We start from the raw sequence: 16016 nt of genomic DNA on the forward strand, positions 1-16016 counted from the left end.
AAGGAAGCAAACGACTGGATATAGAGTTCAAAACCACAGTTACAAGGTTTTTCAAGAATTTTCTAGAAAAGACTGATAAATTTAGTGAGACCCTCGAGGATATGAAAAAGGACCAACTAGAATTAAGCATACACTGACTGATATAAAAAATATTATACAGAGATCTAACAGCAGACTAGAGGATCGCAAGAATCAAGTCAAAGATTTAAAATACAAAGAAGCAAAAAACACTCAACCAGAAAAGCAAAAAGAAAAAAGAATCCAAAAATATGAAGATAGTGTAAGGAGTCTCTGGGACAACTTCAAGCATACCAACATCAGAATTATGGGGTGCCAGAAGAAGAGAGAGAGCAAGATACTGAAAACCTATTTGAAGAAATAATGACAGAAAACTTCCCCCACCTCCTGGTGAAAGAAATAGACTTACAAGTCCAGGAAGCGCAGAGAACCCCAAACAAAAGGAATCCAAAGAGGACCACACCAAGATACATCATAATTAAAATGCCAAGAGCAAAAGACAAAGAGAGAATATTAAAAGCAGCAAAAGAAAAACAATTAGCTACCTACAAGGGAGCACCCATACAATTGTCAGCTGATTTCTCAACAGAAACTATGCAGGCCAGATGGGAGTGGCAAGAAATTTTCAAAGTGATGAATAGCAAGAACCTACAACCAAGATTACTCTACCCAGCAAAGCTATCATTCAAAACTGAAGGGAAGATGAAGAGCTTCACAGATAAGAAAAAGCTAAAGGAGGAGTTCATCAACACCAAACCAGTATTATATGAAATGCTGAAAGGTATTCTTTAAGAAGAGGAAGAAGAAAAAAGGTAAAGATAAAAATTATGAACAACAAATATCTATCAACAAGTGAATCTAAAAATCAAGTGAATAAAAAAATCTGATGAACAGAATAAACTGGTGAATATAATAGAATCAGGGGCATAGAAAGGGAGTGGACTGACAATTCTTGGGGGGAAAGGGGTGTGGGGGATGCGGGAAGAGACTGGACAAAAATCGTACTCCTATGGATGAGGACAGTGGTGGGGGGTGGCGCAGTAAGGGCAGAGGGTGGGGTGGGAACCGGGTGGAGGGGAGCTATGGGGGAAAAAAGAGGAACAATTGTAATAATCTGAACAATAAAGATTTATTAAATTTTAAAAAAATGACACCTAGTTTTCTGACACTGGATATTGGAAGGAGGGTGGTAGCACTGACTGAGACAGCAAAGACAGGATGTGGAAAGTCCGGTTCAGGGAGATTGAACATAGAAGTGAACCAAGAGTTCCTTCCTGAGGATTAACATGTACAAATTGCCAGTTGCAAAAATAGTCGTGGGGATGTAAAGTATAGCGTAAGGAATACGGTCAATAATATAATAATTATTCATGATGTCAGTTGGATACTAGACCTGTCAGGGTGATCATTTCATAAGTTATGTAAATGTCTAATTACTATGTTGTACACCTAAAACTAATATATTATATATCAACTGTAGTTGAAAAATTAAAAATAATTTTTTAAAAGAGTTCTTCCTTGGGCATGAGACATCCAAAGAGATGTCAAGGAGGCAGTCAGATGTAGGGTCTGGAGCTCAGAAGAGGTCAGTGCTGTACATAAACATTGGGAAGCCATCAGCTCATTAACAGTATCAAAAGGCCTGGGAACAGATGAGCGTGTAGAGAGAAAAGAAGGCCTAAGCCACACAAGAAGAATTCTCAAAACTGAGGTCCCAAAATGAAGGAAATGGCAGGAAAGGATCAAGGAATGACTACTTGGGAAGGGGGAAGCTAAGTTAGAAGGGAATTTCAAATGTAATGGCAAACTGTTCTTATAGCTACTCAGAGACCTGGTAAGACAGGACAGGAATATATCTATTGGTAGCAGCAACACATAAATCTTGAATGACCCTGAGGAATTTCACAAGAGTGTTGGGAAAAGACACCAAATTGTAACATAGTAAAGAGTAAGTGAATATAAATAGCTATAGTACCTCCAGATGACATTTGAGAAATTCTGCCTTAAAAGGAAACACTAAAATTGGGTGAAAGATAGAGAGGTATATGAGGGTCCAGGAGGATGTCTGGTTCTTTAGTTTTTAATGTTAAGGTACCAGAGCACTAATTCACTTATTCCTTCAGTTGTTGGGTAGAGAGGTAGCAGGGGCCTTATAGGGCATGACTAAGAGTTTGGACACTATATTGATTGTAGAGAAGCCACTGCAAGTAGTGTAAAAGTATAAAACAGAATAATTGCTGTGATGGTTGTGTGAACTCTGACCATGTGGTACACAGATAGAGACAGGAAGATGGCTTAGGAAGCTTTTGCAGAAGTTCTAGGAAGACTCGGGGGTAGCCTGGGCTCAGATTTAGGGGTGGAGTGGGGAGATTAGGAGTGCTTGGATTGGGGATAGATCCTAAGGGATCGAATATGAGTGTGGGAGCAAGGCAGGAATCAAGGATGGTTTCAGGCCCTAACCGGTTTGGCTCAGTGGATAGAGCATCGGCCTGTGGACTGAAAGGTCCCAGGTTCGATTCTGGTCAAGGGCATGTACCTTGGTTGCAGGCACATCCCCAGTGGGAGGTGTGCAAGAGGCAGCTGATCGATGTTTCTTTCTCATCGATGTTTCTAACTCTCTATCCCTCTCCCTTCCTCTCTGTAAAAAGTCAATAAAAAATATATATATATATTTTTTTTTTTTTAAAAAAAAGAATGGTTTCAGGTTTCAGGTTTCTGGACTGAGCAACTGGGAGGAGTTGGCTGCGGGACGCATGCCTGGTTTATTTGGCCCGTGTCCATTCATGCTGCTGAGATGAGGAACCATGGAGCAAGTGTAGATTTAGAAAGCAACTCAAGAAGCTGGTTTTGGACATGTTACATTTGAGATGTCTTATTAGACAACCAAGTGGAGGTCATCAACATACAGATGGTATTTCAGACCATGGAAATGAATGAGATCATCTCAAGAATGAGCTGAGATAGGGAAGTGGTCAGAGAACAAAACTCATGGCACTTCAACGTTTACAGGCCAGGAATAGGAAGTGGAGGATCCAGCAGGGGAGATTAAGAAAAAACAAGAAATTTGTAAGCAGAATCAAGATGGAGTAGCATCACAGATGCCAAGTGAAAAAAGAATTTCAGGAAGGAGGGAGCTGCTGAGATAGACATGAGCTCCACGAGGAAATGCCAAGGGTCGCTGTGACTCAAGATGAATGAACAATGCTCTGAGATAACATCCCTTACTCATAAGTGTACCCAGACTACTTAGTAATCTGGAAAAGTAACCCTCAGTTCATCTAGAACACCAATGGTCTGTTTCCACAGATGCCTTACCACATGGCAAGCCCTGCTTCAGGATTCTCCCAGGAAGCAACCCAGGGGAGCCCTGCGGCTGCAAAACAGAGACAGCTCCCAATGGGTAGGCTTCAGAAATGGGACGCAGACCAATGCTCACAGCAGAGAATCACATATGTTAGGGCAGGACAGAACTATTTCACAGGATACTACGTTTTTCTAACTCATAGCTAGTGAGAGAGAAACGAATGAAACCACTCCTTCCATCTTATACAATCACTGAAAGCAAAGGACAGCTGCAGTTTCTGACTATCCATTGTGTCTCACCCCTTTTTCTTCCACCATTCTTTGTTCATGTTGCAGCACCTGACTTTAAAAAAATCAGACTTACGGGGTTTAACTTATATACAGTGAAAATCTACCCATTTTAAGTTTGATGTGTTTTGACAAATATATACAATCATGTGAGCTCCACCACAATGAAGAGAGAGTATTTCCATTCCCCCCAAATGCTCCCTCTTGCCCCTGCGCAGTCAACCTCCACCCACTTCCAGTTCTTGGCGAGAAGTGATCTGATTTCTGTGTCTACAGTTTTGGCTTTTTAGAAAGTCACTTAAATGGAACCACATGGGATGCTTCTGGCGTCTTTTACTTAGCATAACGCTTTTGAGATTTATCCCTGGAGTTGCCTGGATCAGGTACTTGTTCCTTTGTGCTCCTGAATAGTATTCTATAGCATGAAGGTACCACAGTTTATCCATTTGTCAGCTGACAAACACTTGAGTTGTTTCCAGGTTTTAGCTATTATGAAAAAAAAAAAACTTCTATAAACCTTTGCCAAAAGGTCTTAGGTGAACACAGGTTTTCATTTCTCTGGGGTTAATACCTAGGAGGGGATCACTGGGCCAGGTAACATCTAGCCTTTGTCCTCTAAGAAGATATAAACATTTAATGAGCACTAACTTTGCATCACACAACGTTCTAAGCTCTTTGTATACTTTAGGTTATTGAATTCTAAAAATGCCATCAAGTTATTATTGTTCCCGTCTTACTAAAAAGAAACTAAGGCACCAAGAGGTCAGGTCACTTGCCGGGGATCACACCACTAGTAGCAGGTAGCAGAGTCAGGATGCTCACACCCACAAATTGCATGGCAAAGCACAAATTATCAAGCATTTTGCTTTGCTGCCTCCCCCAAATCAAATGCATGTCTGAGAGATAGAGCACAGAATCCTACCTGATGCTCTATGTCTTCTGAACAAAAATGGCCATTGCTATTCCTTTCCTTCCTTTTAATGCATGACAATGACACCACTGCAATAATAACATGTCATTTTTAAAGTCAGAACTTTATAAGATATTATGAGGAAATGCTTTTAACTGTTTCATAGACTTTTATAAATGTTAATTTTATTGGTGGCAAATAAACCCTATGAGGAGCAAGAGTCAGTCCTCCTCTATCAGCATGGTAAATACTCATAATTAACAACATCTCTACTGTAGACACTGCTTCTCTCATAACATAAGAGGCCACCTTTTGTGAAAAAAATACAGACCCTGGAATCAGACAGACCTGCTCCCTAGTGGACAGGTGCACATGTACCTCCTCACACGCTGAAATCTGTGTGAATAGGTCTAATGTGCAGGTAGTCATAAAGACCCTATGGCACAACCTGGGTGAAACCACTGACCCTGATGCCTTTCTTAGTCGACAAACCCTCCTCCCTCTTTCTCCTCTTCGAGAATATACTGCTGAGTCTCTGAAATTAGGGATAATAGAAGTAGATTATTTAGCAAAAACTTTTATTGGTTTGTTAGTTTTGTATCCACATAGCAACAAAGGAGAAACTGGAAGACAGTGGTTCTTTAAAATTTCATATTTTATCATTTTTTAAAAAGTCACAAAATCTTTGCACTTTACTCCACAATATAATCAGAGTTATTTTTTTTTATGTCATGCATCTGTAACAGATATTTCAAAGCAATTTATACCCCCTTAACCCCTTCGTCCCAATACTCTGCCCCCCACCTCTGACAACTGCTAATTTGTTCTCTGTATCTATAAGCGTGGTTTGTTGTTGTTCAGATTCCACATATAAGAGGCATCATACATATCTGTCTTCCTCTGGCTTATTTCACTTAGTATAATGCCCTGGAGATCCATCCATGTTGTTGCAAATGGCAGGATTTCATTTTTTTATGGCTGAGTAATATTCCATTACATATGTACATTTTCTTAACCATTCAGTCATCAATGAACACAGGTGTGGTTTTTTTTTTCATATCTTTGCTACTGTAAATAATGCTGCAATGAACATGGGGATGCATATATCTTTTCTAGTTAGTTTTCACTTTCTTCCATAACTACCCAAATGGAACTGCTGGATCATATGAAAGTCCTATTTTTAATTTTTTGAGGAATATCTGCTGTTTTCAATAGTAGCTACACCAATTTACAATCCTACCTTCAGTGTACAAGGATTCGCTTTTTTCCACAACTGTACCAACTCTTGTTATGTCTTGTCTTTTTGATAACAGCTGTTCTATCAGGTGTGAGGTGATAGCCCATTGTGGTTTTGATTAGCATTTCCCTGATGATTTGTGATGTTGACCATTTTTCCATGTACCTGTTGGCCACCTGTATGTCTTCTTTGGAAAAGGGTCCATTCAGATTTTTAATTGCACTGTTATTTTTTCTTTTACTATTAAGTTTTATGAGTTCTTTACATATTTTGGGGATTAGTTACTTATTAGATATATGACTTGTGAACATTTTCTCCCATTCGGTAGGCTGTCTTCTCATTTTGTTGGTTTCCTTTGCTGCACAGAAATTGTGTAGCATGACGCAGTCCAACTTACTTATTTTTGCTTTCATTGCTTTTCCTTTTGGTGTCAGATTCAAAAAATCCTCGCCAAGACCTCTATCGAGGAGCTTACCACCTATTTTTTCTAGAGTTTTACAGTTTCAGGTCTTACATTCAAAGTTATTTTCATATAAAAATGTTGTGCACATCCCTCCAGCTCAATGAATTAGTGTTCTCCTGCAACTTTTAAGAATATTTGTTTTAGGAAGATTTCCCCTGGTAAGTGGTGGCTTTACTTATACGCTGCCACCGTGCCACTTACCTGGGACATGAAGACTCCCAATTATAAAGCATGAACCTACAAAGTCTCAGGAAGACTTCATAATGCTCTCACACACTCTGGCATCATTCTCTCCTGTCTGCAACATCTTAAACGTCTACCCTACAATACTGCCCACTTTGCAGTCTTGGCTCCAAAAACTTTTAACTCTGAATTCTCCAAATGAGAAAACAGCTACTTCTGGTGACCTCTCTGTGGAGCCTGCTGGCCACCTGTAAAGTGAAGAGATACCGGCTGCAATCTGCTTTCTGAGACAAAACTCTGTTGCAGCTACAAGAGTAACCATAAATACTGTACATCCAAAACATATTTTTCAAATAAAAATAAGACCCTGGCCACACATAACCTTAGGTAAACTGGGGTGAAAGATTCATAGTTTTTTAAACTCAATTGAAAACACTTTATCATGTTAATCCAGAGAAACCCAAGGATTTAATTCTACTATGCTAACTAAATGTGGCTGCTCAGTGATATATATACTATGGTAAAGGAAATAATTTAGTCCTTAACACATATTTTCACGACATTGCATTATTTTTCTTCAGACACATTTTCGTCCTAAAGTAATGCCACACGCTCCTTTTTGTTTATGACATACACACTTGTATGTTATTCAAAAGATCCTGGTTGTTGTAAGTATTTTGATCAACACCTAAAGTGAGTGAAATCTTTTCATTATTTTGTCACCAAAACCCTTTGATAGGCATATTTTTTGCCAAAAGCCCTCTCCTGGAAGGCAGGAGTAGGAAGTCCTTGGGTATGAGACCTTGACCCACAGTACAGTGGGCTGTTGACAGGTAAAAAATAACTTTTGCTTTCAGAAGCTAGCATATGGGAATAGATTTTTTTAAAGCAATCATGTGGAATAACTGATGAATAAAAGTTAGGGAACTTCAATACAACAAGCAGTGTCTGGGACTCAATGACATGCCAGCAAGTTCCAGAAAGAACAAGAGAGATTCAGGAGGTGACTGACACCCAGGACAGATAAGGAAGGGTGCGGTTCAAATAAAGAGGGCATCTTACCCAGACCGGACGGGAGAGTCTGAGTTCTCAGAAAAGGCCTCTTGGAGGCGGGAACATCACCTAAGGATGAGGAGGCATTAATCAATATACAAGGAGGCAGTGTCAGCAGCAGCAAGACCAGCTGGAGGCCTCAGACCTGAGCCCCAGGCCTGCCTCCACAACAACCTGAGCAAACCCTGTGGCCTTCCTTGCTCTCATTTTCCCTTTTCTGTGAGATGGGATGGTTAGATATGTCAGTTGACCTTAACCCTTGCCGTGCATAAGAATCATCTAGAAGCTTTCAAACAATCATCTAGGACAGTGGTCGGCAAACTGCGGCTCGCAAGCCACATGCGGCTCCTTTGGCCCCTTGAGTGTGGCTCTTCCACAAAATACCACGGCCTGGGGGAGTCTATTCTGAAGAAGTGGCGTTAGAAGAAGTTTAAGTTTAAAAAATTTGACTCTCAAAAGAAATTTCAATCGTTGTACTGTTGATATTTGGCTCTGTTGACTAATGAGTTTGCCGACCACTGGTCTAGGAGCTCCTTCCCCTAGAAATATGGTTTCAATTAGTGGGACACCGATGTGTCTTTAAGAACCTTTCTAGGTAACACCCGTCTGCAACTGAGGCTGAGAACCACTGAATGCAATGACCTCCTAAGTCCCAGACATCTATGTCTGAGGCTCTCAATCAACAGTGCACCATAGCCTCCTCTGCAGAGCTTTTAAATATCCCAGTGCAGGCTGCATTCCAGACAATTAAACCATAATCTCTGGGTTGGGCCCAGGCATCAGTATGTTCTAATGTTCCCAGGCTGATTCCAAGGTGCATCCAAGGCTGAGAGCCACTCTTCCAGGCCCTTTTGGTACTTCAGTTTCCTATTATGGCCCCTGAAGGAGGATGAGAAAAGGGAGCAAAGGAAAGCTCTTGAGTTCTTGTTCTCTCATTCTTGTCTGAAATTAATAGTTTGTTTAACCAACTGAAAAGACTTTAACATATTAATCCAGAGAAGCCTAAGGATTTAATTCAACTATGCTAACAAAATGTGGATGCTTAAAGCTATAGATGCAATATGGTAAAGGAAATAAGTTAGCATTTAACTCATATGTTTATGAACTGAATGCCAGAGGCCACCGGTGCATTTTAAATGGGGTTGTACCACACAGTAGGGCTGGTTTTGGACACGTGCATAATTCTTGGTGGTGAATGACAGGCAGAAGAAGCCCATTCCAAAATGCTCTCAGTTCTAAATTTAACATTCAATGGAACACATCTATAAACTGGCTCCATGGTGCGCTCTCTGCAATACTTAGAATGTGATTTGCATGGCTGACTACAATATGAACCCACCCCCAAGGTTACTTAAATCCTCTTATTAGGTAACAGTGAACTAAACAAACAGTAATTAGAAACACTCCAGACTACCTTCTCAATCTGTTGCTAAATTATACTTTTTCTGCACCAAAGCCCGTACACACAGCATGTCTACAGGCCTCATGAAACCAAAGCCTCAGAAATATTTACATGAATAAGAGCACAAGCTAATTCGGGGCCTCTACATTGAGTTCCACAGGGAAGTCAAGGGCTCCTTTAGAAGAGGACTGTTCATTCCTCTTGTTCCTCACATCTGGGTAAATGAAGCGCTGCCCACATATGGTTAGAAATCCCAGGAGAAAATGAACTCGCGGGGGTCTGGAAATGAAGAAACACCTCTGACAGGCTGCCTCGTTTCCTAAAATGAGTCAGAAATTAAAGTAATTCTTCAGCAGAGAACATCTGCATGGTGGTGCAGCTTGTAAAGCCATGCCAGATGATACCTGTGGCGAAGCGGTAGGGCCTGGGGAAGGAGGGAGGGCCGGGAGCCCAGGACTGGGACCTCCGCACTGCACTGCACTGCACTGCATCGCAGACCTGCACTGTTAGCTGGGAGGGTCTGCAAATGCAAGGAGCGCCAGGTATCCCCTTCTCAACTGTAAATCTTCATTAGCAGTAAGACTGCTCACAATCCATTAGCAAGCTGGCCTCTCTCCAAAGGGCGGAAGCAGCCAGGAAGGGTTCATGTGCCGCCCTGGGCACGTAAACAGCAATTCTTAGAAAAAAAGCTGTTCTACTTAACAAAAATAGTCTATGATTGTTAATGATTCGAACTGACCTTTCCTTCTGAGGAGGAAGGATTGCTGGATAGAGATGAGCTAATGCCGCCAAAGGAAGCCAGGAAGGAGAGGTATGCACTGGCATATATGGTCAGGTATGGGAAGGTAAGAAAGCCCGGAATACCTTTCACAACACCTCTGGTAAGGACCAATAAACAGAAGGAGAAAAACAAAGGCTGGCTTCTCCCAAATAGGGGGCTAGTTATTTCTGTTAGGTGGCTCCTCACTATTCTTTTGATCATGTTTTTTTTTAAAAAAGGAATCTAACTCTATTGCTTGCAATTGCGGCGGTGGCGGGGAGGAACAAGGAGGAGGGAGCCTGGAAACAACCTAAATGCCCATTAAGAGGTGACTAATAAATTAAAATCTGATACATACACAATGGAATACTATGCAGCCTTTTGAAAGAAGGCCAACAGAGAGCATGAGCAGATACAGAGATATCTGTACTCTGTATGATACATTAAGACATGAAAAAAATGTGCCTGCTGCCTGTATAGCAAACATCGATGTAAAGGTGTTGAAAGAAGTTGCCTTAGTGGAGAAGGAAGGGCCAGGAGATATTATTTTCCATTTTATACCCTTTAGTACAGTCTTAATTATCTTTTCATGTACTTATATCCTCCTCCTTTTAGTAACAAGCATTAAGTGGATAGAAGGCTGTTTTTGGTTTCTCCTTTATCCTAGTTTCTTTATATATAATGTAAAACAAAGAATACTATTTTAAATAGATGTTATAGGCTCAATCGGGTCTCCTCAAAATTCATAAGTTGAAGCCCTAACTGCTAGGACCTCAGAATGCAGCTATGTATGGAGACAGGGCCTTTAAAGAGGTGATGAGGTTAAGAGGAAGCTGTTAGGGTGGGCCCTAATCCAATCTGACCAGCGTCCTTTTAAGAACATGGAATATGGATGCATGCAAAGATGCCAGGGATGAGCACATACAGGAAAGACCTTATGAGAACACAGCAAGAAGGTGCCTTCTGCAAGCCAAGGAGAGAGGCCTCGGAAGAAACAAATGTGCCAACACCTTGACCTTGGACTTAAAGCCTCAAGAATTATGTGAGAATCAATTTCTGCTGTTTAAACCACCCAGACTCCGAGTGTTTTGTTACGGTAGCTCTAGCCAGCTAACAGTACATATAAATAAGTACACGGATAAAATTCACCTAACACCATGAGAGACGCACCCATAAAAGTCTTTGCTGGGTCAGAAACCCGCTGTGTCCGCAAGGATGCAGATGGTCTCCTTGAAGCTCATGGTGCTTCTGATGACATCAGGTCACCCGCTAAGGGATGCAGCCAGGACTAAGACAGGTTTCCTACTTCCTGATTCAGGACTGTTACTGCTCACGCCATTTATTCTTTTATGGTCATTTTAACAAATCCCACAACGTGAAGGACTAGAGCCCAGGATACTTTATTTATTACTGCCATTTTAAGGCTTGGCTTATATTCAAAAGGCTTTCTTCTCGTGCTGATAACTAATGAAAGGAAGGGGTATTAATATTAATAACTTGATTTTTTAAAAAGACTTGGCACTAGGGTTTAAACATCCAGAAAAATAAATGATATGCCATATATGTGTGCCAGCCTAATATTTTATACTTTAATACATGTGGTCTCAGAACACAATACAATGCATCAAAAGTATGGTAGTTCAAGGCTAAAATTTTCTTTGTAAAATTTTATGGATTTTTACAAATTAATCAATCTTCCCTTTAAATATGGAGTTTAGAGATCAAAGATGCATTAAAATCCAGACTTTGCCTATGGAATCTATAACCAAAAAGTGGGTTAAGATCCAATCACAGGAAAAGATCAAAACCTGAAGATGCCAGCTCAGGCTGCTTTCAGAGGAAGGCAGGATCGTCTCTGCCTTGAGCAATTAGAGACAGTTCCACCAAGGGCAAGAGCTCTATGCCAATCTAGACCTATAATAAAGGTAAAGGAGAAGTGATTTTAAAAAATATGTGAATAAGATTATTTTAATAGAAACATTGTACCCTCCTTTTTCTTTTTTACATCATTTTCATTTCACTTGCTGATATTTTTTAATTTAAAATTTCAAAAAGGTTTTTCCCCATTATTTATTCAATATTATTTGTATTAGTTTTAGGTGTACGGTACAGTGGTTAGACATTTATATACTTTACAAAGTGTTCCCCCTAAAAAACTTCTGCACAGCAAAGGAAATCATCAACAGAATGAAAAGACAACCCACTGAATGGGAGAACATATTCACCATTGATACATCTGATAAGGGGTTAATATCCAAAATTCATAAAGACCTCAGACAACTCAACACCAAAAAACACAAACAACCCAGTTTAAAAATGGGTAAAGAACCTAAATAGACATTCTTCCAAAGAGATGGCCAATAGACATATTAAAAGATGTTCAACCAAAACCAGTTTGGCTCAGTGGATAGAGCGTCGGCCTGCGGACTGAAGGGTCCCGGGTTCGATTCCGGTCAAGGGCATGTACCTTGGTTGCAGGCACATCCCCAGTGGGAGGTGTGCAGGAGGCAGCTGATCGATGTTTCTCTCTCATCGATGTTTCTAGCTCTCTATCCCTCTCCCTTCCTCTCTGTAAAAAAACAATAAAATACATTTAAAAAAAAAAAAAAAGATGTTCAATGTCACTAATCATTGGAGCTATGCAAATTAAAACCATAATGAACCATTATCACCTCACACCTGACAAAATCAATATATCATCAAACAACAAGTGTTGGCAAAGATGTGGAGAAAAGGGAACCCCCATGCACTATTGGTGGGAATGCAGATTGGTGCATCTACTGTGGAAAATAGTATGGAGGTTCCTCAAAAAATTAAAAACAAGACTGCCTTATGTCCCAATGGTTCCACTTCTGGAGGTTTATCCGAAAAAACCCAAAACACTAATTAAAAAAGATGTATGCATCCCTATTCTATGTTCATTGTAGAGTTACTAGAGAACCAATGCACAAAAATTCGTGCACTCGGGGCGGGGGGGGTCCCTCAGTCTGGCCTGCACCCTCTCGCAGTCTGGGAACCCTTGGGGGATGTCCACCTGCCGGCTTAAGCTCGCTCCCCAGAGGATCGGGCCTAAGCTGGCAGTCAGATATCCCTCTGGCAGCCGGGAGCCCTGGGGGATGTCTGACTGCGGCTTAGGCCCAGCTTGTGGCTAAGCGAAGTTCCCCCTATGGAACCAATAGACAAATGGATAAAAAAAGCGTTGGTACATATATACAATGGAATAGTACTTGGCAGGTCTGAGGTGAGGCCTAAGAGTCTCCATTTCTAACAAGCTGCCAGGCGACACCACGGCCGCTGGTCTTGGGTAGCACTTGGATTAGCACATGCAGTGCTTCAGGATTTCAAAAAGGGCAGAGATCAATGTTGACCCTCCTTGTTCTTAATATTAACAAAAGAAAGAAAATGTGGACTTCTTCTACATCATTTCATAGGTAGAGGTTTACTATTTTTGTGTGATAATGAGAACAATTATACTTTGCCAGGAACGCCAAGGCAGTGCTTACAACTCGTTCACAGCAATCTTGAGAAGCATAAAGCATGGGATCGTTTCATTTGCTGTTTTCTTGGGTATTGTTGTTGTTGTTTTTAATTTCTAACCTATTAATTTTATTATGCATGTTTTTGGCTGTAAGTTGCCTCAAACCTTTACTTGAAAAAGGTGAAAACTAAATGCATTTCATTGCATTGCTTTAGTCAGTCATCACTGGTTTCAAAACAATTTGAAGGCTTTTAAGTTGAAAATTAAATCCAAGGTTAATAAAAAAGAAAAGAATGAAATCTTATCATTTGCAACAAGCATGGACCTAGAGGGTATTATGCTAAGTGAAATAAGTCAGTCAGAGAAAGACAAAATACCATATGATTTCACTTATATGTGGAATCTAATGAATAATATAAATGAACAAACAAAACAAAAACAGACTCATAAATACAGAGATCAGGCTGATGGTTATCAGAAAGGAAGAGGGAGGTTGTGGGACTGGGTGAAAAGGTGAAGGGATTGAGAAGTACAGATTGATAGTTAAAAAACAGTCATGGGATGTAAAGTACAGCACAGAGCATGTAGTTAATAATATTGCAATAACTACATAAGGAGAAGTGATTTATGCCCAAGTTTGTCTTGCCACTAAGCGTAAAGTTTTAAAGGCAAGAACTGTCTCCCTAAGATTCTAGCAGAGTGCCTGGCAAAGTAGGCATGCCGGGGCAGGGGAACAGGTTGGAAAGTACACAGTATTAATCACCTTAGGGTGGGTATGTACTGCAAGTTCTTAGAGGAAGGTTGTGGGATATAAGGTTAAAGAAATATACTGAAGTTTCAGCTTTATCCCTATGCAGGGTGGACTCTTGAAAGAGTTTCGGAAGGAGAACGTTATAAAGAACATGGATGGGACCAGCTGTGGTGTTCAGAATGGAGCAGGGGTGATAAGAATGACAAGAACCAATCAATCAAGGGGTATCAGGATGTTAACCAGATGATTAGTTGAGAAAAATCCCAGTTTCCTAATCTGGAAAATGGGCATCACCCTAACCTCTCTTAACAGGGCTGTTATAAATACTAAATGGGACGTAACACATGGCATGCTGGGCACTTAAAAAAAATAACTGTTATGATGATAGCCAGTGTGTGTCTCTTTGGGCTTTCAAGTCCCCTGAGTACAGAATGGCAGTGGCTACCCATCTTTCTTGGAAGTGGAGTTTGCTATATTTATTCCTTAGATCTTTAGTTAATACTTCCATACAGTAGACCCAACACAGGAGAAACAGATGTCTGAAATGATCTTTGAAATTAAGACACTCCAAAATCAAGTTTTAAGTTACTTTTGTATAAAAATAACTATCCAGGCTAATGCCAATCGGTTTTGAAACACTACAATACTCAGGTATAAATTCAGGAAAACTATTTTCACACTGAAAATGCCACTGCCTTTTTCATTAAGGATGAAATTATGAACATAAAAGACTTAAGATAAATGAGAAATTGTTCCTTTCTCTCATAAATGAAAGGACCTGAATTATTTTGAGATACTGATTATCAGAAATTGTATAGAAACTAAGCTATAGGATTTTTCAACTGCGTAACAACCACTTTCTATTAGGGTTGACAGCCTCAGACCAAATTTGGTGCTCTGCTTTTTAAGTTCCTTTTTCTAATTATTATCTGGGGTCCATGGTCCTATATTTAGAGTCATTGTGTAGACATAAAGTTCTACTGAAGATAATGGCACTTTGTCTAACACAAAGCAATGCTAACTTTTTTTCTTTTTGTAAATTTGATCTTCGAAGGAAGATTGACCACACAAAAATAGTTTATGCACATGTACATAAAGATAGTCACATAAATCCATGGTAAAGCTTTACCAACTAACCATTATCTACCCGCTATCGACGAAATGAATACATCAGAAATCTGTGCTAATATCCCTATTCTCAACATCAATGATCAACTTAAAAACTGTTTCCTCTTTGGCCCTGGAACAGATTTTCACATTTATTGTATCACAGGAGTGTGTCTTACCTCTTAAAATTAATTTTAAAAAAATACAAAACCCAACAAAATTACCCAAAGGGACTAACATGAAGAGAGCAAAGGGAGCAAAATAAGACATTACTGATTGATCCAAAGAAAGCAAAATAAGACATTACTGATTACTCTGGCCACAGTCAACAGAAACTTTCCAGTCACCAATGGGGCCAAGATAAAGAGAGCAGGCAGTAGTCAAACAAATTAGTAGGCTAAGGACAAACATGGAATGAGGCATGCAACACACTGGCATAATGTGATGATGGCTGATGGCTGACAGACATTAGCCAGCACGAGCATGGTGTTCAATACTGAAAATGAGTACCATCATAGAACCAAACAGCAGCGAATGAAATCAGGAATTTAAAAGTGAAAAGAAGAAATGAATTCCTGTAAACAGAAGAACAAAGGCTAAGACAACCTCGGGCAGGTCATGGGGTGACCACCAGATAAACCAAGAGACCTAAGTTTTAATCCCTCTTTGATGCTTATCCAACTGGTTTCCTTCAGAATATTTCTTAGCTTTGTAAGCCTCAGAATCTTCATCTGAACAGAGAAGATTACGTGACACTCAGAGGTCTCTTCCTGCTCTGATAATAGATGGAGTTTCTGTTTAAATGATAAACATACTTTTTTTTTTTTTTTTTTTGAGGCTACTTTTAGTTCACAATGGGCCTCAAATTCCCACGTCTGGAATTTCACAGAAGGGAGCCACGCTCAGTCAACATGCACTTGGAGCACAGCCCGAAAGCAGGGGTCAAACCAGAGCCTGGAAATGTACAAACAGCTGGACAGTTGGCAGGATACTTGTGACACAGTGTCAGCCTCAGCCAGGATCCCTTTTCTCTTCCCTCCCTAACTCTTCCCTCAATCCTGCT

At 40.2% G+C, this 16016-nt stretch overlaps 1 protein-coding gene across 2 annotated transcripts in view; it reads right to left on the reverse strand.

Annotated features, from left to right (window-relative positions):
• ANO6 (anoctamin 6) overlaps positions 1-16016 on the reverse strand; it is a 192608-nt gene that overhangs the window by 135204 nt on the left and 41388 nt on the right. Inside the window, exon 2 of one of the 2 annotated variants that reach the window (XM_080662362.1) lies at positions 7465-7524. The exons of the other annotated variant lie outside the window; for it this stretch is intronic. Coding sequence (XP_080518488.1) covers positions 7465-7524 — 60 coding nt within the window. The remainder of the gene's footprint in view (positions 1-7464; positions 7525-16016) is intronic. 2 annotated transcript variants of the gene reach the window in all.

Source organism: Plecotus auritus, assembly GCF_963455305.1.
Source record: "Plecotus auritus genome assembly, chromosome: 3".
NCBI lineage: Eukaryota > Metazoa > Chordata > Mammalia > Chiroptera > Vespertilionidae > Plecotus > Plecotus auritus.